This window comes from Meleagris gallopavo, chromosome 1 (genome assembly GCF_000146605.3).
Source record: "Meleagris gallopavo isolate NT-WF06-2002-E0010 breed Aviagen turkey brand Nicholas breeding stock chromosome 1, Turkey_5.1, whole genome shotgun sequence".
In the NCBI taxonomy this organism is placed as follows: Eukaryota; Metazoa; Chordata; class Aves; order Galliformes; family Phasianidae; genus Meleagris; species Meleagris gallopavo.
The window spans coordinates 130250893-130274853 of record NC_015011.2 but is presented as its reverse complement, the minus strand read 5'-3'; the positions used below and the strand labels follow the sequence as shown (position 1 = coordinate 130274853).

The 23961-nt window shown below is 38.1% G+C and overlaps 1 protein-coding gene across 2 annotated transcripts in view; it reads right to left on the bottom strand.

Annotated features, from left to right (window-relative positions):
• Positions 1 to 3209: 3209 nt before the first annotated feature.
• IL1RL1 (interleukin 1 receptor like 1) overlaps positions 3210 to 23961 on the bottom strand; it is a 23780-nt gene continuing 3028 nt past the window's right edge. The window contains exons 2-11 of one of the 2 annotated variants that reach the window (XM_010727886.3): positions 23876 to 23946; positions 21924 to 22125; positions 21468 to 21636; positions 21219 to 21381; positions 19247 to 19315; positions 17594 to 17726; positions 17352 to 17503; positions 10397 to 10537; positions 9606 to 9764; positions 3210 to 5435 (exon numbers count right to left, since the gene is read on the bottom strand). In XM_010727886.3, coding sequence (XP_010726188.1) covers positions 5089 to 5435; positions 9606 to 9764; positions 10397 to 10537; positions 17352 to 17503; positions 17594 to 17726; positions 19247 to 19315; positions 21219 to 21381; positions 21468 to 21636; positions 21924 to 22125; positions 23876 to 23942 — 1602 coding nt within the window. In that variant the 5' untranslated portion in view covers positions 23943 to 23946 and the 3' untranslated portion in view covers positions 3210 to 5088. Of the gene's footprint in view, positions 5436 to 9605; positions 9765 to 10396; positions 10538 to 15829; positions 16139 to 17351; positions 17504 to 17593; positions 17727 to 19246; positions 19316 to 21218; positions 21382 to 21467; positions 21637 to 21923; positions 22126 to 23875; positions 23947 to 23961 lie in introns of those variants that run through there. The other variant, XM_010727892.3, reaches the window with a different exon arrangement.

Below are 23961 nucleotides of genomic sequence, written 5' to 3'. Positions count from 1 at the left end.
ACTTTGACAGGATAAGACTTGATACTAACTGTGCAGATACTTCTCTTTTATTCACTTTTACAACAGTATTTTCCATGAGTTGTTCTCATATTCATTTGCTTTTGAAATACTCTGAAGTTTCTGAACTTTCAGCTGCATTGTGGAAAGCTGTGCATTTCAGCTAATGTCATAGCTAGCTTTTTGTGTTTTGTGAATGTACACAGAATCAAGTCTACAGTTTTTCAATACAATTTTTAATGGAGAAGTAATAGGTTTGTAATAGCAAAGTAACTCAGCTGTGAAAATAACTACAGCTCAGTGTGGCAGGGTGAAAATGCCATGATGAAAATGGAAGTTCACGCTGATATTGAAAATAGATTTTTCTGTGAAGCTCCACCAGCGAGTCAGCCCTAGCTGATTACCCTTTTCCATCCACCACACATTACGGAGGTGCTAACTGAAACTGTGAAACCGATTCTTTGATAAAGAGCAACACATCCAGCTCTTGTAACCCCAAACTATGATTGTTCTTTCTTCTAACTGGTAGTACTTTTAAGTTTACTTCTACTATCTACACATGAGCTACATTAGTTCTTAGCTAAGCATTAAGTTATATTCCAACATTTTTTTTATCATTACCTATCCCTGATGTCAAAAAGCAGGTTCCCAACTGATAATATGTCTGCAGAAGCCTCAGAAGTTTTTCAGAAGTTTTAGAATATGCAGGCTGCATGTTTTTCAAACTTGACAGCTTCTATGGACAGCATTTGACCATCTGTCAGTGAAAACTTTCTCCTAATTTCTATAGAAATTTCCCATGTTGTAAGTTATCACTTGCTTTTTCTTAACCCATTCCTATGGTCCTTTGAGAAGATCTGGCTCCATCATTTTTCTCTACCTTTCATACGGATTCCTGTAAACAGAAATATGAGATCTTGTTCTCACCCTCAACGTCCTGTGCTCTTGGAGGTGTTTCCCAGCACTCGCTCCAGTATGTCAGCAGTTGTCCTTCTTTGTCACAAAGCACACTACTGACTCAAACTCACTTCAGTGTCCACCGGGATGTACAGTCTTTACAGCAAAGCTGTTTTGTACTGAATTGATCTCTAGGCTGTATTGCTGAGTGGGAATTTTTCAACACAGACACAGCACTTTGCGTGTGTCTTGAGTTGAACCTTGTTGATATCACTGTTCTGTTGTAATGCTCAACCTGCTCTCCAATGGGTCAATAATCTCTTCTTGGATTCGTTTTATGTCTGAAAATCTGTTTATATGATGATCTGTCACATTTCCAAGGTCATTTATAAGGATACTCAAGAGTATTCGTACCAAAATTAGGTCCCAAAGGATGTCACTAGTAATTTAATGTGAGCTGAAGTTTGTGTGCTGATCACAATCTCTTGATCCAGCATAAGCTTTCATCCCGCTCTTTTTCCACTCACTGTCCACTTACCTGTGTATCACAAACTGAGAACATGTCAAAGGCCTTTCACAACTCAAGAGAGCAGCATCCCATGTACTGCCATTGCTCAAAATGTGGCTGGAGATGTATGTTATCCCCTAAATCCATACTCTCTGTTCCTTGAGATCTTCTGTTTCATGTATTTTGAAAGGAATATTGCTTCATAACAGGCTGAGATCTGTAAAGACTAGAAATAGTTTTATGGAATAGCTCTATTTCTGACACTCTAAAGGATCAGGAACATGCGGTTGTACAAGTATAATTTTTCAACAGAATATATCAGTTTTACAAATGCATAGAATCATAGAATGTCTTGGGTTGGAAGAGACCTCAAAGATCATCTACTTCCAACCCCCTGCTGTGGGCAAGGTTGCCAGCCACTAAATCAGGCTCCAGATCAGGTTGCTCAGGGCCTCATTCATCCTGGTATTGAGTATCTCCAAGGACAGGGCATCCACAACTTCCCTGGGCAGTCTGTGCCAGCGCCTCACCACTCTCTCAGTGAAAAATTTCCCAGTTTCGCTCTCTCAGTAAAAAATATTATCATCCAAATATAATTTTGTCTGAACACTTCACACAAAGGACAAGTGTATATGTATATGTAATTACATCCTAATTGCTGTCTGCAGATTGCAGAGGGCTGAATCACAGTATGGCTGAGGCTAGCAGGGACTTCTGGGCCCATCTGGTCCAACTCCTGCTCAAACAAGACCAGCCAGAACAGGAGGCCCATGACCACATCCAAACTGAATTATCTCCAAAAAGGGAATTTCAACAGCCACTCAGGGCATTCTATGCTGGTGCTCAGTCACCACACAGTTATCATAGTTTATATTGACAGGAGCTAGGTATCATACCATGGAAGTTACCAAGATCTTCACCATTGACATCAAGAAGTGAACAAAATCAGAGCTCATTCCTTACTCTCACATCACATGCCAAGAAGACTCTTCTGTTCCTTTAAAACATAAGAAGGTCAGCACTGAATTCTCAGTGTCAGATTCTGAGCTGCGGTATGGGTACCAGGAGATTATGTATGTACACTCTGAAAATTTCACTGTGTTTATTTCTAACAGTATTCTTTAATTTATTTCTAGTTGTCCACAATCTTTTGGTAGCTGTTCATCCACTAGATGCCACACTGACTCTTCTCTATTAATTAGTGAAAGCAAATTGGTTTCCTGATTCACTTTTTCAGTGGTACCAAGAATAGGGAAGCATAGGGCAGAAGTTAAAGGGCATTAAATCTCTAGATGAAAGTTCTAAATCTACAGCAATTTTTTTTTTTTTCTGTTTAGTTTAAGTTTTGAGCATCTGAAGATTTGTAAGCTTTTTATAGAGACATAAGAGATTTTTACACAGGACACACTTCCTTTTCATTATTCCAGATTGCCTGGAGTAGTTTCTATGTATCCAAGACAATATGAAATATAAAAAAAACAATTTAGGTACTCACTAAGTTGTGTGTGTTATAAAAGAATACCACAGTTCTACAACTGTGATAATATTTGTAGAAAGATACTGAGTGAGTATCTCTGATCTTTCCACTAACCACCAAGGAATATAAAAAGCAGTGACAACTTCTGCATTTCTCTGCCATTACTACAGTCACATACTCATCTCTAGGCTCAGTAAAAGGTTTTTGCTACCCTCAGAATTTACCCCTTTTCTTTCTTTAAGGGCAGATAAACCACATTTAGAGTTCTTGAGCACTTCTGGTATTATTTCCTTATATTTTCTTTTTGTTAGCCATGAAGTTTGATGCAAAAGAATTGCCACCACAAGAGCTGATTAGTGGGTTTATTTTTCACCATCCCGCTCACACAGCTGGTGTACAGAAGTATCAGTAAGATATCCCCTGATTTTAGAACAGCCCAGTTCTTTGTTATCACCCTGCATTTCCCCATTGTACCTTCTCTTCCATTTCTCAGCTCCGAAGTTCAGGTATCATCATTCCTTCCTTCCCACTTATCATCCTTTCTTCCTTCCTTGTAAGTGCTCAGAACACACATTCTATTAAAAACTGATTTTGTCTTCGTCTTGAAAGGGAATATTTTGTCCTCATCGGAAGTTGCTGTAAAAGATTTCATAGTGAAAAGCAGCTGGCCATCCTGCCTTTATACACGCCCTAGTACTAGTATTCTTTCCATGGGAAGAAATTGTATTGTGGCAACCATTTAAATCTTGACCTAAGTCTGTAATAAACCAAATCTCTTTGGTGGGCACAAATCCATTCTGTGGAGCTTCGAAAGAGACGGTGACATGTATATGGAGGGATCTTTAAGAACGAGTCCTAGTACTGAATATGATCTAATGAGAGAGTGATAAAATACAGCATTAAATGTTTTACAGTTGTGGTGAATAATCAATACATGGGCACTTGAAAATATAATAAATCAGAGAAAAGCTGGTTTGTTTCCACTTTTTAATGTCATGTTGAAAAAATATCAACACATGTATTTCATATATAGTCTTCCTACTCCAACAGCCATCCATGAATCTGAAATTCCATACTCAATAAATATCTACACTGTACAATAAAAGGATGTGGTGGCATAAGACATTCTAATTTTCACTTTTCGAGTCCATCTCTATAGTTAACTGAAGCTCAAAACCAGGTCTTCTCTGACTAAAAGTAATAATCTGTATTTAAGAAGCTAAAAAGATTAGATTTCCCAAGGATATATGCACTAAAACACGCTTTGTTCATACATTCCTGCACTCAGAAGAGATTTCATTCTGACCTTTGCATCTCAGGATATTCTCTGTCAGAACAAATAATAACCAGGAATAAGATCAAAGAAGGGGGAAGAAGAGGAATATTGGCAATTATAAAATTGCAGTGAGTCTATATCAGTAGCTTAAATTAATGCTATCAATGTACAAAATAGTAACAATAGTTATAGCACGGGCAATCATACTTGATAGATCTAAAATACTACTACTTATAAGAATTTAAATATGTAGCAGCTTTGAAAACAAAATCACTTTTGATGTCTCTATAAAATAATTTCTCCTTTTCTGAGTTTCACTTTTATGTATGAATATATTTAATATGTATTGGTTGATCAGAATGTATACATTTTCCTTTAGACTTCATTTCTAATAAATGCTGTGTTCACATTAGTCTCCAAAGAGCCTCTCTTGAAGCATCCCTGCTAAGGAAAGATTAAATTTCATGGTATGAGTAATACTACTGAATCAAAAAGGAACACATGGTGGATAAAGTGAAGAACACCACATGATACTTTCCAGTCAAATAGTACAGAAGGCATTTATGTTTAATCAACTGTATTAGAAAGATAAAGTAAATCTACAGAATATTCAGAACCAAAAAATTCAGTAATATGTACAAGTATATATAGGAAGGGCATGGGTAGATTCTGTTTCCTGTGACTGCAAAATTCTGTTGTCTGCCTGGAATGATTCATTTACTGAATTCTCGAACTTCAACAAAGTTTTCTCAGCTCCTAGACCTGCTCCATTCATTTCCCTTATCATTACTCAACTGAGTGGCTGAAAGATGTGGGGAAAAAATGCAGGCATATGTCCAGGCTGCAAAATAATGTACCTACTGATAGCAGAAAGAGAATCATACGGTGATGGTTCAACTTGATGAAGTACCAGCATTTTCTTGGGCAGACTGCTCACCCAGCATTAGCTGGGTCTGAGGACCTGAATGTCACTGGCATGTGGTACCTCACGTGTTTCCAGAACTTCGAATTGGATGACTGTGGGTGCACAGTGTGCTGCTCTTTCCATTTGACAGTACCTTGCTGCTTGATTATGTACCTAAGAGATTCCTGAAGATTCTCATAAGTCCCCATCTTCTCCATTTCCAGTAGGATCACCTTTGTATCATTTTGAATGAGGGCATTGTATAAAGCAATATGTTGATCGTAGTTAAGTTCTTGACAGTTAATCAGCTGCTGTGTGAGAAGGATGATCAACCGTCTGCTCTTCTGTATCCTCTTCTCAATTGCATTCGCTTTATCTAGCAATGCACACAAAAAAAAACAACAAGACTATGAAATTTCTTTCATAGACTCTTTTGTATAGGCGTTTCATTTCTTTTATTTTGTAATTAGAAATAACCTTCGTATCACTTCAGTCAGGTACAGTTTATTCATTAGAAAAAAAAAAAAAGGCTTAAAAATCTCACAGTAATCAAAGTTTCCTTTCAGGTGTTTTCTTTAGTTGAAATCTTAATGTTTGCATTGCTCTTAAGAACTGTGAGGAATTTCTAATTCATCTGGTCAAGTTTAGTAGATCTTGCACCGTATTTGTGCTTGAACCGTAATTTCCACGTAAGAAAGTATATTCTTAAGTTTTAGGCTTTATGGATTGATCCTGCAGTACTTACACATGAAAACTGGCCTTTTGGAGACCTCACTGTGGCCTTCCAGTTATTTAAGGAAGCATATAAACAGGAGGAGGAATGGCTGTTTTCAAGGGTGGATAATGATAGGACAAGGAGGAATAGTTTTAAATGGAGACAGGGGAGGTTTAGGTTAGATATTAGGAGGAAGTTTAGGAGGAAGTTTTTCACACAGAGGGTGGTGACACACTGGAACAGGTTGCCCAAGGAGGTTGTGGATGCCCCATCCCTGGATGCATTCAAGGCCAGGCTGGATGTGGCTCTGGGCAGCCTGGTCTGGTGGTTGGTGACCCTGCACATAGCAGGGGTTGAAACTAGATGATCATTGTGGTCCTTTTCAACCCAGGCCGTTCTATGATTCTAGGATTCTGTGATTTCGGTGACTTACTTCTAAGAAGCTTATTTTCCTTTAGAGGGTGTGCTAATATCCCTGAGCTATAGAATGCTAATTTATATGCAAGCCTGTGCAGTGGACTGGCATCTGCTCAACATTCATACATCAACATGACTAAAGGTGTTTTGCTTTCCCTCTGCAATGTTAGAGACAGCTGATCAGTCACAATTAGAACTGTGGTGTTGGGTGTTGTACTTAGAAACCTCAAGAGCTGGCACACTGTGGGAGAAAGTTCTAGATAAGGAAGGGTAAGGAAGATAACTCTTCTCTGACCTATTTATTCATGATGAGAGCATTCTCTGCTAACAATTTGCCTTTCTGTGAAGTTCACTGTTTCTAATTCCTTTCATTTTCTTTTTTTTTCATTAGATTTCCATAGTATTAGAACCCTAATAATAGGTCATTTGGAAGATGAGAAAAACTTAGATCAGCAGCTATTTGTATATATTTAGTTTCCACAACTGTACGGGTTTAAAAAATATGTATATCGGCTTTGAAGTACAGTTCACTGAGCTCAGGACTGAAAGATGATGCAACCTGGGGAGGTATTTAGTTCTGCATTTGGATTTCTGATGCCACACTTATGGCAATGTTGAGGATGGGACTGCAAATACTTCAGCAGTAGAAATCATTATAACATATTTTGTGGATATCAAAAGTTCATATGAATTTAGAAAGTGGCAGAAAGCAGTGTGGAATTAAAAAAAAAAAAAAAAAGAAAGAGAAAGAAAAACATCAGCTGTTACAAATAGAAATTCCAGCATCTGAAGTCCACAGACTGCTGGGAAAGTACACTAGATGAAGTATTATTATAAACCTGCCCTGTTCTTAAGGTTTTTTCCAGTCATTTGCCAATGGTCACTGCTGATGGTAAGACACTTGGTTGCATAAAGCATTCATCCAGTGAAGTATGATCATTCTTATGTTATTTTCTCATGTTTCTGTCTATTACTGATACAGCAGCTCTGTGTTTAGTCAGATTCTGTGTCAAGGAAAGTGGCTGACAAGACAATGAGACTGTGAAAAGAATGGAACAGAAGGTAATGTTGGTGAAACCTCTTGTGTTTTTTTGCAAACTTGTGTTTGTATTTCCATGGGCATCTGTTAAGTTGTAAAAAATTCCCTAAATCTATAAAACTAAAAACCAAAAATAATGTAAATTAAGGAAAACCAGTGGGAGTCCAACAGCTATACAGCACTGTTCATCACTTGAATTCCTTGTATTGGTTTTCATTATTAGAATAGCACAAAATTAAAGCTCTCCTCTGGAACCTAGAGTCATAAACAATTCTTGAAATAATGCTTCCATTTTACATCCTCACTGTATTTTTTTTTTCTGGAAATACACATAGTTTTACTGGGAAAAAAATATGATTCACCAAATGGTAATTTACATTTTCAGGAAGGATCACAGTACCTCCAAGTGGCATTTGCTGTAAATACTCCTGATTTACTCTGTGGTTAGCATATTTTAATTATAAGGTTTGTGATTTGGAAATCTGGTAACAAAAGGCTTAAGAACAGACAGTAATCAAGAGCAGGGAATATTTGGTAAAGTAAATCTGTCTGAAATCAGAGAATTTTTAAGCACTCTCCGTGACAGACTGATTCTGAACAGCTTTTCCACACAACTGGAAACATTTTGAGGCATGAAAGTGGACAAGAAAGGCAACTGCAGAAGGCAGGGAATGTAAGCATGGAAAGGAAAAGGACAATGGTCAGTGCCAGACAAGGAGGGATGCTCATGTCTGCTGCTTTGATGGCTGTGAGTGAACTTGGTCTGGCAGTTGACACCAGCAATACTCTCCCTTATCAAGTTAAGAAGAGCAAGAGCTGCCTTGGCCCAGAGCTCACATGTTGGTAGCCAGAAGAACCAGGTCCCCTATCTGCCAGTACCTAGGACTGAAGAGAGGAAAGGGAGATCTCTGTGGTACCAGACAGCAATGTCCCTCAGGCTTGTGCTGGGACATCTATGCATTGGTGGTTAATACTGTAAAAAAAATAAAAATCATTCATCCTTTTCATTGTTGTCAAAATTAGTTTTGTTGATATAATTGACACTAACTTTATGGTAGTTGCAATTCTGTAATTGTTGAGAAATTTTAAATTTCAAAATTATAAAAAAATCTGATAAAATCAAATGGGAAAAAAAAATATATATATATAAACTTACTGTCCTAGGCAGGCTTGGTGAGTCTTCACTGTGTTTGGGTTACAAGCATACACTAATGCATTTGCTGACTGAAAACGTCTTGGTTTTCAGCCAGCATAGTAGAGCCCCTGTTAGTCACGCAGTTTCTACTTCATTTGCATGCTATGCTCTGTTTTCTCCAGGAAGATTTGAGAGTAGTGTCCCATAAGAAAATACCGTCCTGTAATCACCTGAACAAACAATGGCATATTGTTTTGCCATTGCCATATTTGTGAGTTTCATTGTTCTGGATCAGGTGAGTGAGGTATAGTCTGCCTCAGCAACGCTTGCAGCTGTCTTCATTCTCGTTGCAGTGGCTTTTCTCAAGTCCAGGCAGAACTTTTCTTACTCTCCAGAAAAGAATAACATCAGTGATCTTGGCTCAGCTCTGAGCAGATGAATCACATCTGGCCCAATGCAGATGATTTTGGGTATGTTTAACTCAAAATGAGATACCTGTGGCTTCATACCTCTTTTCTGATAAAAAAGAACATCTGGTCCATAGAACACCAGAGCACAAGACACACAAGTCGGCTCTAGCAGAAAGCAGATAGCACCTAGATTACAGCTGATGAGAAAGATAGCATAGAGATGTCCACATGAAAATTAACACTGATTAATTAACAAGATTCCACTTCAGAAAACAAGGAACTTGATGTAAAAAACACAGAATGTCTCTTGAATTAGCACTGGGAATTGTATGAAGTGAAAGTAGGTCACCTTGGTATACAGAAGCTGAACTTCCTGTAATTTTAGCACCATTGCCACAGGTTGAAAAAACATAAGTGATAACAGCAAGATTAATTACTCAACTTAATTTGTGATTTTCTTCTCTTTAGTGTCTTGCAGACCTACTCATGCATGCTTTGTCCAGATAGTGGCAGTGCGGACTTGCACTATCCGAAGAGCAGGTGTACATCTGAAAGAATCACTCTCTGGGTCACATTTCCTGCATCACCCAAGAATGTGATAAACAACTTGTGCTGAACCCTATGGCTTGCTTTTCTTAGAACTTCAACAACAACAAAGTGCCATTGTGTCACCCTGCCTGACACATCAGGCACAGTAGCTGCTGGGATGAGCAACCCGCTCAGGAATGCAAAGGTACCTCCTTCCCTCCTCCCCCCACCTTGAGGGTCTAGAAACACAGCTTGCTCCAACGCAATAAATAATGCAGTGGATTATTTAATTTGAAACTTACCTTCTCCAGGATATGTATCTCTGCCATAAATGCATAATTTATAGCCACATTTATTTTCCAGAATATCTGGCATCATTTGGTAAACAAAATATTCTACAAAAGTAGCTTCATTGGTGTGGCTCTGGGGGTAAATAACATATGCATCATATATCTTCCCATCTGCAAGGCAGAACAAGAGGAAAGTATATTAAGTTAACATGAATTAGAGCTGTCTATTGCAAAACAGATCTAAGAAGATTGAAATAGATCTAAGTAGATCTTGCTGCTAATCATAACGAGGTACATCACTGAATACATCTTTGGAAATTAGAGAGCGTACACATATTTCCATGGTCAACTGTTATGTCCTATGCACTCGCCACTTCGGAGAATCTGACCATCCCAACATGAAAGATGTATCTCCAAGCACATAGAGTAAGGATTCAGTGAAGTGGAGATGTGTATCACCATCTGTTATTTCAGCAATATAATAGGCTCTTAAATCAGATTTTCAACGTCATTCAATATTTCTTTGCAAAACAATTTTGTGTGTATTTGTTTGTTTTTAAAAGTGAAAACAATATTGAATTTATTGTGTATGTAACACCTCACTATAGAACCAAGGCAAAAGTTGAATACAAAGCACTACCAGAGCTGTTTGTTCCTTCTTATATAATGATTGCAGAAGTAATGAAAAAGGAAGGATTGGGCTCAACTGGCATGTGAGTTAGTAAATAGCTATCAGATTTATCTGTTTCCATATGATTTGTTTCATCCTTTTATTTAAACTTTCTTGTCCAATGCTTACTCACCATCCTTGACCGAATAGGCCTGAAACAAGTCCCGATACAACAGGATGATATCTACTCGAAAGGACTGATACAGTACAACAGAGACTGCTACTGACATTAGCAGAACTAGAAATCCAGCAATCATGAGGACACTAGGACCTGCTGCAAAAAACAAAACAAAACAAAACAAAAACAGAGAAATGAAGTGTTAGCTGAAGTCTTAGCTTCTGTTATCTTCTGCTGTGGCTTTAAGGAGTTCACCCTGATGAAACTCCTTCCTTCCCCAGCTGGTGTATCCAGCACAGAGGGCTGTTGCAGCCCTGAAGTAGAAGCATACTAGGCAATACATACTGAATATCCACGTGTGTTGAACCTAAGTGCACTGAATACCGCAGCTGGCAGTGATATCTGTATTTTGTAACATGACCAGCTATGATGTTAAAGCATTTTGCGAGGCAGCTGAGCCCAAGCGTGACAATAGGAAACATCCACACAGGGGCAAGCAGAGGCTTGAGCGTAGTTGCACAAAGAGAGTGCAAAGAAACTTGTGCAAATTATAAAATCTGCAAGATAAGATCAGAGTATGCAAAAAGAACGCAGGAAAACAGAGTGAATCTGGCCATAAAAATAAGATAAACTACACCAGAAGCAGAGGAGGGTCCTTTCAGGGACAAGGAGCATAAAGCATCAATGACAAATAAAGAAAACTGGGAAGAAAGGAGTCACCCATTGTGATTTCACCTTCCCTCATGGAAGAGCTCTTGAACCTGATCACCTCAGACTCAGAGGTGAAGACTATCAGGGACAGCCATCATCAGCTCTGAGCTATCATATGCTTACAGTTTAGGATAAGATTGTGATTATCACCCTTTGAGAAAGAGCTACATTTCTGTAGCAGCCCAGAGGGCTTCCTATATTTGCACATTTGCCCTCTTGTTCTGTGGTACATATAGCAGAAGTCAATCTAGATACGCATAGCCTCTGGATGTCATCTAGTTCTGGCGCAGTAAGAGATGATGGGAGGCAGAAGCAAGGTCTCTCCAGCCTAGAAAACAGAAAGCTGTATTGATCCACAGATTATTACAGCCACAGAGCTGAAGAAATTTTTGACTTGTGTTCTGGACGTATTGAAGTCACCCAGACTCAGTATTGAAAACACTATGAATTCCAGATAACCAAGTTTGAAATTGATATATCAAAGAATTTAATAGCAGTTACGCATACAGGATGCATTATTCCTTTGGATGGAAGATTAAAGTTATTTGCTTTACAGAAGAAGTCTACCCCAAAGCAAATGAGAGATATCTAATTTGATTCCTTGTGATTTTAACATGTAAATTCCGAGCAGTTCCATATAGTTTTTCTCTGACTGATAAACCAGTTAAGATAATTCCATTTGTAGCCCACCTTATTTATCTACTTATTCCAGTCCATCATGGTAATTCATCGTCCTATAGTTGCAGTAACAAGTGATTTGGAGACTTTTCTGTATTCAGATCACTGAATTAGCTTGGATTAAAATAATACGTGGCCTCAGAAGAATCAGAGTGGATGATGGAGTTTAATCCCAAAGAAATGCACGTGAGAAAGAACAGGTTGTGCATCATATCTGCATAAGGGAGCCCCACCTATATTTTTATTTTAGATCAGTGTAGCAATTCACATAGCAATTGCCTGATGCGATACCCTGCTTCTGAGTATTAGTAGAACCACGTATCCTTCAGCATTACAGTGGAGTTTTTGGCACGCTTCACAACATCTCAACTAATGGAGTATGCTTACATGTACTGGTAGCAGCTCAACCCAGACGAGCCTTATGTCTTCAGATCTGGAATCAGACTTCCAGGTCTTTACCTCCCTCTGTCTGTGAAACGGACAAAATACACATGGCTGCAGCAGCAGCAGGCCATTCACTGGCCACTGAGGAGCTACATGTTACAGCATCCCCAAGAGCCAAGTCCATTTCCTCTACAAAAAAGGCAACAAGATGAATTGGAACTGCTGGCAGACTGTGTGCAGCCAGCAAACTCCAGTGGAAGGCACTGACCTTTACAACCAAAAAGCAATTCTAGAGCTTCTCTTGGACTTGCCCTGATTGAATGAAATAAGATAAAATGTTTGACAGTGAAGAGCCTCTTGTATTGAAATTAACAGGTTCCTGAGTTTTGCAAGAAGTCATAGAATCATCAAAGTTGGAAAAGATCTCTAAGATCATTTTTGCCCAAACATTCACCTTCCACCAATATTGTCCACTAAAGCATGTCCCGAAGTACCACATCTACTCATTTCTTGATCATCTTCAGGGACAATGATGAATAAAAGAGTGCACTGTGGTGGAGATAACCTTAAAGAAATAGACTCTGAGAAATGACACTGAAAAGCTAGATAAACAAAAGGCTTACAAGTGTATTTACTACTTCACTTAGCAGGAAATGAGGCAACTCCAACAGTGTTTTTAGACTCTTTCTATTTCTTTCTTTCCCATTTAATGGGAGAAAGAAACATCCAACCGTGAGGTATCTATCTGATGAAGAATACTCTCACCAGAATTAAGAGATCAGGAAAAAATACATTCCAATAAGATCAAAGTAGACAAGAAAACCAACCAGTTTCCTTCATAGCAAAGTTGGCTATTTTGTAGTTGTGACTGCATCACATGATGCCTACAAAGGAACTTTGTCCGTGTTCAAATGTATGGTTTGATCCATAAACTCGGAAAACCTCTTCCATGACCTACTGAGGATTATCCAAGGGACAGAGACGGTCATTTTTTTCTTATTGTTTCAGTTGTTGACCCTGGGCTTGCCACAACCTTACAAATACTGTTCTAATATATCAAGCATTTAGAAAGCAAACATAAAAGTAAACAGGTTCCAACAACAACTTCGGCAATAATGAACCTAAAAGGAGCCGTTTATATTTGGCTTTACACTGATTAGACCAATTCTGAAAAAAAGTGATAAACTTCCTGTGCTTGTATAACTTGTATCGCTTCAGATCAAAACCTCCACTGGAGCCTTCCTGGAAGAGCAGGTTCAGTTCCCAGTACGGCTGACTCAGCCTCTCATTTCTCTGGAATAAATCAGATATATTCAGCATAATGGGGGCAATGGCCAGAAGCAACTTTTGGAGGCCTTGAACAAGGGTGATCAGATCCTGCTGTTCCATTTAACTTCACTGCAATGTTTAGTGGCAGAGAGTTCACAAGCTGACTGTCATTTAGTACTGTTTATTTAAATTCAAGTGCAATGAGAACACAGAACCACCAGCTCTCAGGAAACAATATTTGAGACGCTAGGGAAAACAACCCAGAAAAGAACATTTGAAGGCTTCTCCTGACAGATGCAGGGAGAACTGCACCTTTTTGTAAGTTCTTTGGCTTCTAAAGGGAACACACTTTGAGACAGTAAAAGTATAGATCTGGGTGTGGAATTCCTGCCCACACCTGTCTACTGAAGATGAGCTATAACGTCAGCAAGAAATAACTTTGAGGAAGAAGAGGTCTGGTGTGCTGGGCTGAACTGGGTTAGAATGACTGGAATTTGGGGCATTCTACATAACAGTGTTCACTCTGAAAGTATTTGTGGTCCCCTGAGCACTTTTCACTTTCTTGCAGATGAGAACTGAAATAAGACAATGCTTGTAAGTCAGACCTATGAAACACAATATTCAGCTATTTAAATAGCCCTGAGTGAAGATGAGGAACTAGAAGCTGCTGGTGGTTTAGATATTAATAAAAAAGTGGCATTTGGGAGATATTCTGACAGCCCCTGTATCTCTGAGAAGGCAGATAAAGGTAATGCTGAAGGCAGGTTCCTGTTCCTGTTTGCTGGTAGAAGGAGTTAACATTTCCAGTGTTTTTCCACTTGCTATGAACTCACTATCAGAGTCTATGCCCGTTGCCTGGTGTTCAGAAAGACTTGCTATATCCTCACCAGGAAAAGAGGAAGAAAATGTAATGAAAAGACATCACAAATTCCTTATGCTGACCAGAGACTGACACCACGTAAGAAGTTGTGCAGATGGTCTCTGAGATCATGAGATGGTGTGTCTTGTGGCAAAGATGGAATGTAAAATATGGGATGATCACCATCTCTGGAATTAAATATGGGAGCATAAAACTAAAAGAGCTGGGGGAAGTATAACAGCCTGTTTCATTAGCTAATTCTTTAAGTTTGCCTCCAGAAGTATTATGAAATATAAAAATATGGGTTTTTGTTTTTGTTTTTGTTTTTTTTTAAAGTGTTGGCGAAGGAATCAAAAGATACCAAGCAGACTTAGGAAAAGAGAAGAGAGAAAGGATGGGAAATAACCTTGAAGGAAGAGTTTCGTATTGACCAGGGATGGTCGAAGTCCATGCAGAGGCTGGATGAGAAAAAGCAGAGAAAGCTTTTCCTCAGCAGGAGAAGCAGCAGCCTCTCAGTGTAACAGTCTGTAGTTTGAATACCACCAAATCACACCAGGCGCTGCGTCACTCCTGAAAACTGAGGTACTTGGGTCATGCTGCTCATTTCCAAAGAATCACATGAACATAGAAGCAGTAAGGCTGGAAAAAATCACCAAGATCGTCAAGAACTTCTCTTAGCAGCACTTATCTCCTATTTAAAAACACAAGTAAAAACAACAACAACAACAACAAACAACAAAAAAACAACCTTGGGATATACTCTTTTTCACCATACTGCGCTTCTCTTCACACACATATATGAACATACACATAAGTGCACAGCACACATCCTGAATCGAACATGCACATTTTCCCCTGTGCTTTGTCAGTGACGTTCTTTCCTGGCAATATTAAGGAATGTTTTTGTTTGTCATAGAGATAAAAGCAAACAGCTCTCACCACCCTTGGCTGTGATAGAAGCTTTTCACTCCTCTCTGGCAATTTTTCATTCTTATGTGGATGACAATTGTATCGAAGCAATCTAACAAAATCAAAGATACTGCTAACAATGAGCTGGTACTTGCAGTACTTGATTATGACTCAATGTTAGATTTAATCGCTGGCTTCCTTGGAAAATGTTTTGTGAGCCAAATCATTCATTCAGCACGTTTTTGATGACTGTAAGACTGAAGCAATTCAAATAGAGCAACTCTGATACAGTTGCCTACAGCATCTTTGTTTCTTCCCTTACCCTGTCATCTCTGCTGCTATTTAGCTAGTTCATAAAATGCCCCTGAAAGAGATTAATTTCAGTAGCAAATGGAATAACATATACAGATCTCTTACTTCCTATCACAGGCTTGTGCTACAAAGAATAATAATGCAATCCAAACTAAATGCTTTGGCGAAAAATTATCAGAACATAAAGCAGGAATGTGTGAAAAGCACACTGATGGACAGCAGCTAGGAGACGTGAGTTACACTGTGGGAAAAACAAAGGAACAACCATAGACATATTTTAAAAATAAAAATCTGTGTGGTTTTTTTTCATTGAAAACAAAAAGAAGCAAAAAAGAAGAGTACACATTTTTATTACACATTTACAAGATGTGAGGCACAAGGAATCCCTGAGGCATTTTTATTTTACTCAGAGGCAAGCTATCATTGTTTTAGCACAAAAATTGCTGGTCTGTGAGAGGAACAAATAAAGACAACTAAAGCAGAGCACTGCCATTTCTGGGTTTAGCCTTGCTCACATCAACAGTGACGAGCAGCAGAAGCAGGCATCTTGACAGTAGCAGCAACAGGGAGAAGGGGATAGACATCCACACAACACAGGCAGCAACAAAGAGCTTTCCTGAACATTTACTGAGGACCTATGGATAAAAACAAAATAAGGTTTGTGTGAAGCAGAAATCAGGTTTAATGAATCATTTCATGAACACAAAATATCAAGTATACTCATTCCTTTCCCTCATCTAGTTTGCAATATGGGGCCAGTAAGTGTTTTCCACTGCCTGCTCTATGGCTAACAGGAAGTGTTACTTAGTTTCCTTCCCCTTCTTTGCAAGAACATTCCCTCAGATAATTCATCACAGTGCTGATGTTCTCTGAGCTTCCAGAGAGGTGCTAAACTCTCACTCACCTGGCAACATACAACCAAAACATTCCCTCTCACACTCCTTTCAGGAATTCTGGGTTGTCCTCCTCAGTGATGCCCTCTCCTCTGCTATAATCCACCTACATCCCTTCTAATCTCGGCTACAAGGAAATGTGTTTCTACTTGAAGGCAGTTATGAACAGTGAAAAATACTGTAAGATCTGTAGCTACGCAAATCCTGTGATCAGAATAAACTTTATTTTACTCTTAGAATCATTCCCTCATAGAAAATGAATCCCTCTTTAAGGGCTTTGTGGTTGACTCTCAAGATCTTTGGTGGCTCTGCACATTTAAAGGGATAACAAAGGAAACCACTGACCACCATTTCTGCCAGAAGATTCAAATGCTGTGGTGCAGCAACAGTGCTTTTTGGGGATCTGACCATCCCCATTAAAGAGTCCTATAACAGATAAAGACCATCTCAGACCCCACCATTTACTGAACTTAAATTTTCTTTCTCTGTCAGAAATGACTGGGACAATGAATTTAAAATTGAAGCTGAGAGGAAGCTTTCAAAGCGTTACTCACACACTGTGTGGCACACAGTAGGCACAGTGATGTTCATGGGGAATGAACAGGAATATCCTAGAATCGGGGCATGCTTGTCACAGTGCACCATCCTGCTATTCATATTTACTCTCGTGTTGAAATTTTGCCCTCTCCCAGCAAGATACCATCCCCAAAGCTGCATTTACCCCAAGGCTTTTCACAGAGGAATGAAGTCACAAGATTTTTGCCACTGACTTCAATACATAGGGAGATTGTTTTTTCCTTCTTTTTGGAAGAAACTTTCATACTACCAGAAAATAATAAATAAAATGAAAGAAATGAAAGAAAAATAGGGTGAAATAAGCGGGAAAAAATAAAATCACCAACAACTTTCTAACAGTGAAGTATGCAAGAGTCTATGAAACAAAATTTATCCTTACATTTTTCTTTGAGTCGTAACGTCACCGTGCTCCTTGTGTTTCCCATTTCATTCATTGCTACACATGTGAAACTGGACTGCAAGTCCGTATGTTCTATGTTACTAATGGTCAAAGTTGCCTCTCCATAGTACTCTTGGTGCTGTCCTTCAAAACTAACAGTGAGAGAAAAAGAGGTGGTACTGGTTGCTGTTAAGAATAATTTGCATAGAGAGAAAAGATTATTACATATTATATGCACTTACTAAATAATTTCTTGATGAATTTTTTCTTCATCTGCATATTCTGCTGGTATCTTATTCACATCCCATGTGACAACAGCTATAGGCTGTTTCTTAATCCCCAACCGGGCCTGACATTTCAGAGAAAAAGCAGTACCTAATGAAGATTGATGAAAAATAAGAATAAATTTATTTTCCTCATAACATCTTTTTCTACAAATCTTCATACCACTTTTAAGTTTTGCCTTAGCAATTTAGGCATTTCCTGAGCTAAAGCACAGAACATGATTTACAGGAGTGTCTTGAAAAGAAATACTAAAAGGATATTTGAACAAAATATCTAATACATTAACAGAGACTACAAAATAAATTACTCATATATAACGCTCTGAAGGAAAATAGACATTAGTTGTGATGCTTAACCCATGTAATAGCTATTGAGGAATATGGGAAATAAATGCTGTCTTACATATAGGCATACATGGAAATAGTAATTTTCAATATACAGTATTTATCATAAATTTTATTTGCAGATTCTTATCTTGGATTTTATTCAAGCTGGAAAAACTAGAGAAAAATGGGATAAAATTAAAACAGGAAATATCTTCTTATGCATTTGTTATGGGGAAATACTTATTCCAGAAATAAGAGTTACTGTTGCAGTGAAGTAAATATAATTAAAACAATTTAAAGGTTTCCACATTAATACGCATCAAAACAGGGCTTAGGTAAAGTTAAAAAATCTTATGATTTACATCCTGAATTGGTATTAGGGAGTGTGGAGAAATCCCTTCAATTCTGCAAACAGAAGACAATAGAAATGATACAGTGTTTTCTAAAGTTAAAGTACATTTGCACCATGCATTTTGAGATTAATTACTTTTCCAGAAAGGTAGGGCATTAAATTCTAGCTAGCTCATTAAGGAGAGAGGTGCCTGGCACTCTAATTCTGAATGATAGAGAAACTGGAGGAAGAAAAAAAAGAACAGGAATAAGTTTCCACGTAGAAGTGTTCGGGCCTGGAGTCTGATGCTACAAGTTATGAGGAATAAATCTGAACCTCTGAGAACATCCAGTCTTAAACGAAAGGAAGCTAGGTGCATGTTCCAGAACACAAAGGGCCGTCCAACCCTCTATTTGTTGCTTCATTCCCTATCCTTTCATTCCAACCAGTATCTTCCAACCAGAGCAATCCACTCAGCCCTAGCCAGCACAGGCAGGACCAGCAACCAGTCCTTTGCTTTCCTTCATTCATCAACAGAGATGCAGGTGTTGTGTCTGGACCAAAATCACAAGCAAGAAGTATTTCTAGTTGCAAGAATAGTCCATTCTTCCCTCTTAAGTGTATCATCAGGAAGTTAAAAAGGATTTAGTTACAGCCCTCTTTGAAGTGGATGGAAGCTGTCATGCATTCAGCTGATATGTTATAATTGACCATGTGAGTAATCCTAGTCTATCCTCGTCAAAGTAGAATAGGTTATTTAAACTTTTAAATTGCTGCTTAATTTCTATATAGCCTATCATTTAGATATAACTTAATATCGTTATGCCTGGAATGAATTAAATCTGGTAAAAATTGTAGTGCAAAAATGTAATTAACCTTCTCCCTGAAGCTGCTGATGTTCGTTAGGTCACCACAAAATGCTGGTTTAAAAACAGTGGAAAGTCTTTACTTACCAAGCTCCACTTCTTTTACATCTTCATCTTTTGGAAATAAAATTTCAACAGGTAGAGATGAGTGCTTTGCTTTAGAGATTAAGGAGAGAAAAGAAGGATGTATTAGAAAATTGTGAAAATACATTTTATGAAGTAATGGAATTATATCAGTTTGCTATAACAGTGAACATCCCTTGTCATTAGCGCTCAGAAGGAATTTCTCCTTCAATATATTTGTATTTCATCTCTGGTAATTATTGATATGGACAGGTCCAAGCTACACTGAAACACTTGGTTTAACTGAAGGATCTATTCCCCTTGTTGCATCTTTCCTTGCTATTCAGACAAACTCTCATTTCCCAGTCGAAGCACATTGCTTGCTATCCTTCCCATCAAGGCACTTCTGTGAATCTTGTAACCACATTTCCCTATAAAATATGCAGGAACTTATTTAATTCCCATTTCCCAGGCTGCTATAAAATACACTCTTTTTATCTATCCTGTGTCTAATTTTCATTCAAGCTGTATCTTGAAGAAAAAAAAAAGCCAGAGAAAGACAGTAATTTTCTAGCTAGCTGACAGTGCTATGATTTTAGCTGCCAGCATGCAGATGCGAATGTCCTCTAAATTGGTGTGGATTTGCAGACCAGCAGGGGCACACATAAGCCAATATTGACAACACGTAACAGTTTATTCATCCAGCAAACTTATTTTAAAGGCTAATGAAATCTCAAAGAAGTTATTGTTAGGTATTCTGAGTGCTAAAAACTGGTGCTGACTCAATTCACCCAGTTGATATTTCACATGCTATGTTGCAATCCTTTCTTTCTGTGTAACGATTGAAAAATAATCAAATTAGCGTTGAAATGAAGTAATCTGCCTGGATGCAAAAAGATTTCTGTATTTTTGTATAGCTGTGTGCCAAGTAAATAAGAGCTATTTCCATTATAAACCAGAGAGAAAAAATTTTGGACTAGTAAGAAAATTTTTATGAAAGTACATTCAAAGAAAAATGCAATGTGAAGAAGAGATTGACCAACAGGGTATTTATCAGATGGAACTGGGGGAAGAAAGGCACGATATCTCCTAAGCTAATGTACTAGTTCTCACTTCAAATCTCAATTCTCTCCAGCTCAGAATAGCAAGTACGTTCTTTTCTACTGAGGATCAAGGCAAAAACTGTAATTGAGGCTCCACAGATCTGGGCACAGTTTTCCACAGCAAAATGTTCTGATGTCAGACCATGAATGAACTACATCTATTTTTCAAAGAAAGCAAACAAAAATATGAACAAACTGTTTTTTCTGTTGACCTGATTGCACAACTGAAGAACATTTTGAAGTCTGGTAAATTGATACAATCCAGAACTGATGATTACTGGCATGTTCTTGCCCTGACTGATACCAAAAGACAAGGCCTCCCTGAGGACACTGAATCCCAGAAGCAGCCCAAAATCCAGACATCTCAGCCATGCTGGCCACTTTCACACGAACGAAATTTACAGTGATTTGTGGGCTCCATTCATTTATCATTTGTGTTCATCTTTGTCTCAGACAACAGAAATCCAAAAGTTTTTTAACCAAGATGGACCAGCAGGTGTTGAGTTGCATGCCATCTGCATATCAGCAATCCAGTGATTACCAGAAGATCCTACAGGCCCTTGCCTCATCAAAGCAATAGAAAATGAATTTTTGTAGCATGCTTTGAAAGAGCCCCTTCACGTCAACAATACACGCTATCAGTTAGCCATACCAACTACAATATGCAACCAGGGTCATTGGAGACTATTACTGAAAGCCTGAATGTGGTTGGGTCTGAATGTAGTGCCATCTTGCTCTATTTGGATCCCCACCCACAAAATTCACCTAAAAAAATGTTGATCTAAAGTTTCATCAAAATACAATAGGTTAACAAAAATATTTTTCTTTTTAATGTACAAAAATTTCCTTTTTTTTAAGGGGACATAAGTCTTTGTTATTTTAGCAAGTCTTACCTTCACTTATAAAGATCCTTGTTGCTGATACATTGAACACCTTTCCTCTGTGAGTATAAGTAAACTGACAAGTATAATAACCATCATCCTCCTTATTCAGGTTTTCAATAAAAATATAAGGATCATGCATGAAATATCTCTCTCCCTGTAGAGGTCTGCAGTCCTGGAAAACAAAGCTCTCTTTGGCTCGTTGCAAATAGCTCCCACAGTAATCTGACCTACAGCTGGCACCGTCATTGCTTTACTTACCTTATACCACTGGATGATAGTAGCATTCTCATAATTCTTAAATGTAGGACAAGAAATTTTTCCTTTTCTAGTTTCATTTGCATAAAGTATCCGGCTTGGGAAACACATTCCTCGTTTGTATGGATGCACCTGAACATTCATTTTGCGCCCTTTTTTGCTCCCATCTGGACTTTAGAAATTGAATAAAGATGATTCAATGACAGCATTATTATAGGGACTAAAATGAATACTTGCAGCAAATGTGAGTCTTGTTTTAAAAGCAACTGGATGATTGCTTATTTCAGATACATTTTGTTTTAAAGGTCTGCTACAAAAATAGCAATTGCAGAATGGAAGCTAAATAAATGGGTGTACACCAAATGACATCATTTCCACAGATAACAATTAAAATGCATTTTTAAAACATGATTTTTTTTCCAACTCTTAATTTTTTTCTCTTTCCTATATTGCACTTACTAATTTATAAGACAAGTGTAGTTTCCAGAATCCTCTAAAGAAGTTGGCAGAAACCAAAGAAACAGTTCTTTTGAAAATACTCGTGATCCCTCTTCCTCTTCAGGAATTCTTTTCCTTGTGTCTGTGTGATACCAGGTGACTTTTGCAGATAAATCATTTTCAGGACATCTTACAACTAAAGCCTCACCTTCAATTGCATCATCTGCAAACGACCAAAAGATAAAAATCTCAGGTGAATTAAGCGTTAGACTCACTGAAGATAGAGAAGAACTTGGCATTTCTAGATCATTTGCCTCTATCTATCATCCTCAAGCTTTCAAAGAAAATGTAAAGCAAATTGATTCCTGGTATATTTGGTTTGTTTTGTTTTGTTGTTTTTGTGTTTGTTTTTTGTTTTGTTTTGTTTTATTTTTCAGGGAGATTTTGCTCTGTTTTCAATGCAGAAAAAGGGAATATAGAGAATTTTTATTTATTTTTAAGGGAAGAAAAGAACTACTGGCAGGAGGAAGGGTGTAGATAAGATTGTTATAAAGGAGGTCCAGAAGATCTTGTCTCTAGTGTTCAATGCAAAGCAAAACAAAAAACTAAAAGGAAGGATCTGGTGGAAAGTTGAAAAGCCATCAAAAAGGAATGAGAGAAATCAGTGACTTAGAAAATCAAATCACACACACAAAAGGAAAAGAAAGGATGGAGTTGAGAGAAAGGAATTTAAAACTTTTTTTTTTTTTTTTTTAAATATAAGTGAATGTAATACTGAAATGATCTGGAGAAACTTGAAACAGTTTGACTTGGCAAATTGAGGAAATTTTGACAGAGATTTAAGTGTTGTGGTACCTGAGCAGTAAACTGGCTGCTGAAAATAGAAACTTCAGTCTGAAAGTCAAATTCCATTTTGGAGAAGATTAAAAAAGAGAAAACTGATGAGGATGAAAACTGGATAGGACAGCACAGGAGTTACAAAAGATAAGGCAATAAAAAATGAGACCAGATAACCAAATAGGCAATGGAAACAGAGAATCTCCATCAAAAAATGATATTTGGGGGCACATTGCCACCACCTGGCTTCAGACATGTGGCATGCAGATTAGGTGGTGAGTATTTCTGCATGATTAACGCTTGTCTCCTGGTCCTGGTTCTTTCTGAAGAGATCCTTCTCCACTGACATTTCATATGGCCTTACAGACCCCTCTAAACTGCCCACATCAGGTATAAGTATGCATGAACTCATCGTTCTAACAGAATTCCCATCCATGAGTCCTGCATTGCCCCAAAGGAGCAACGCAATGGAAATACAGTACTCTTCAGGAAAAAAGAGAAGAGGAGGAGGAACACAGGAAGATGAGAGGCCTAATCTAAACATAGCAATGTCAGTGAAAGTTATCTTGGTGAATTCTTCAGCAGAATTTAGCCTCTCAATAAATCAATTTTGTTTGTAAAAATTAGGATTCATTCCATAAAACTGGGAGTACAAGGAAATATTTAGAGATAACATCTTTCTATATTTCTCAGACAACGCAGCTCATCTGGAAACTAGTACTACATGAGTGCTGTATAATGCAGTGTCACTGGTAGGAAATGATTGCAGGACCAGCAGAGCTGCTGCAACAAAGTGCTCATGTGAACCACCCTGCTCAATGCAATTTAAGTATGCTCGCTCCTGGGGATTTTGCCCAGCTGGAGCCAGGAACAAAAGCTACTCCCAAATCCCCTCAAAGAGGCTTTTCCTTCTGCCTGCAGAGATGCCTAGAGCAGAAGCAGAGACTGGATTTAATGTCTAAAAAATAGACGGCACTCAGTGCATTTTAATACAAGGAGAAACAGCAACACAGAGCCAACTTCTAAGCTGTGATATATGCCTTGAGATAAACTAGCCAATTTTAGTTAAAAAAAAATAATCAGGAATAGTTTGCTGAATAAAATCTGTCAGAAAGAATATTTTAAATCTGACTTACATGATTCTGATATCACGGAAGCCGGGAGGAAGATAGATAGGAAGATCAAATGTACATACATCATCATATTTCTAAGTGGAAAAAAA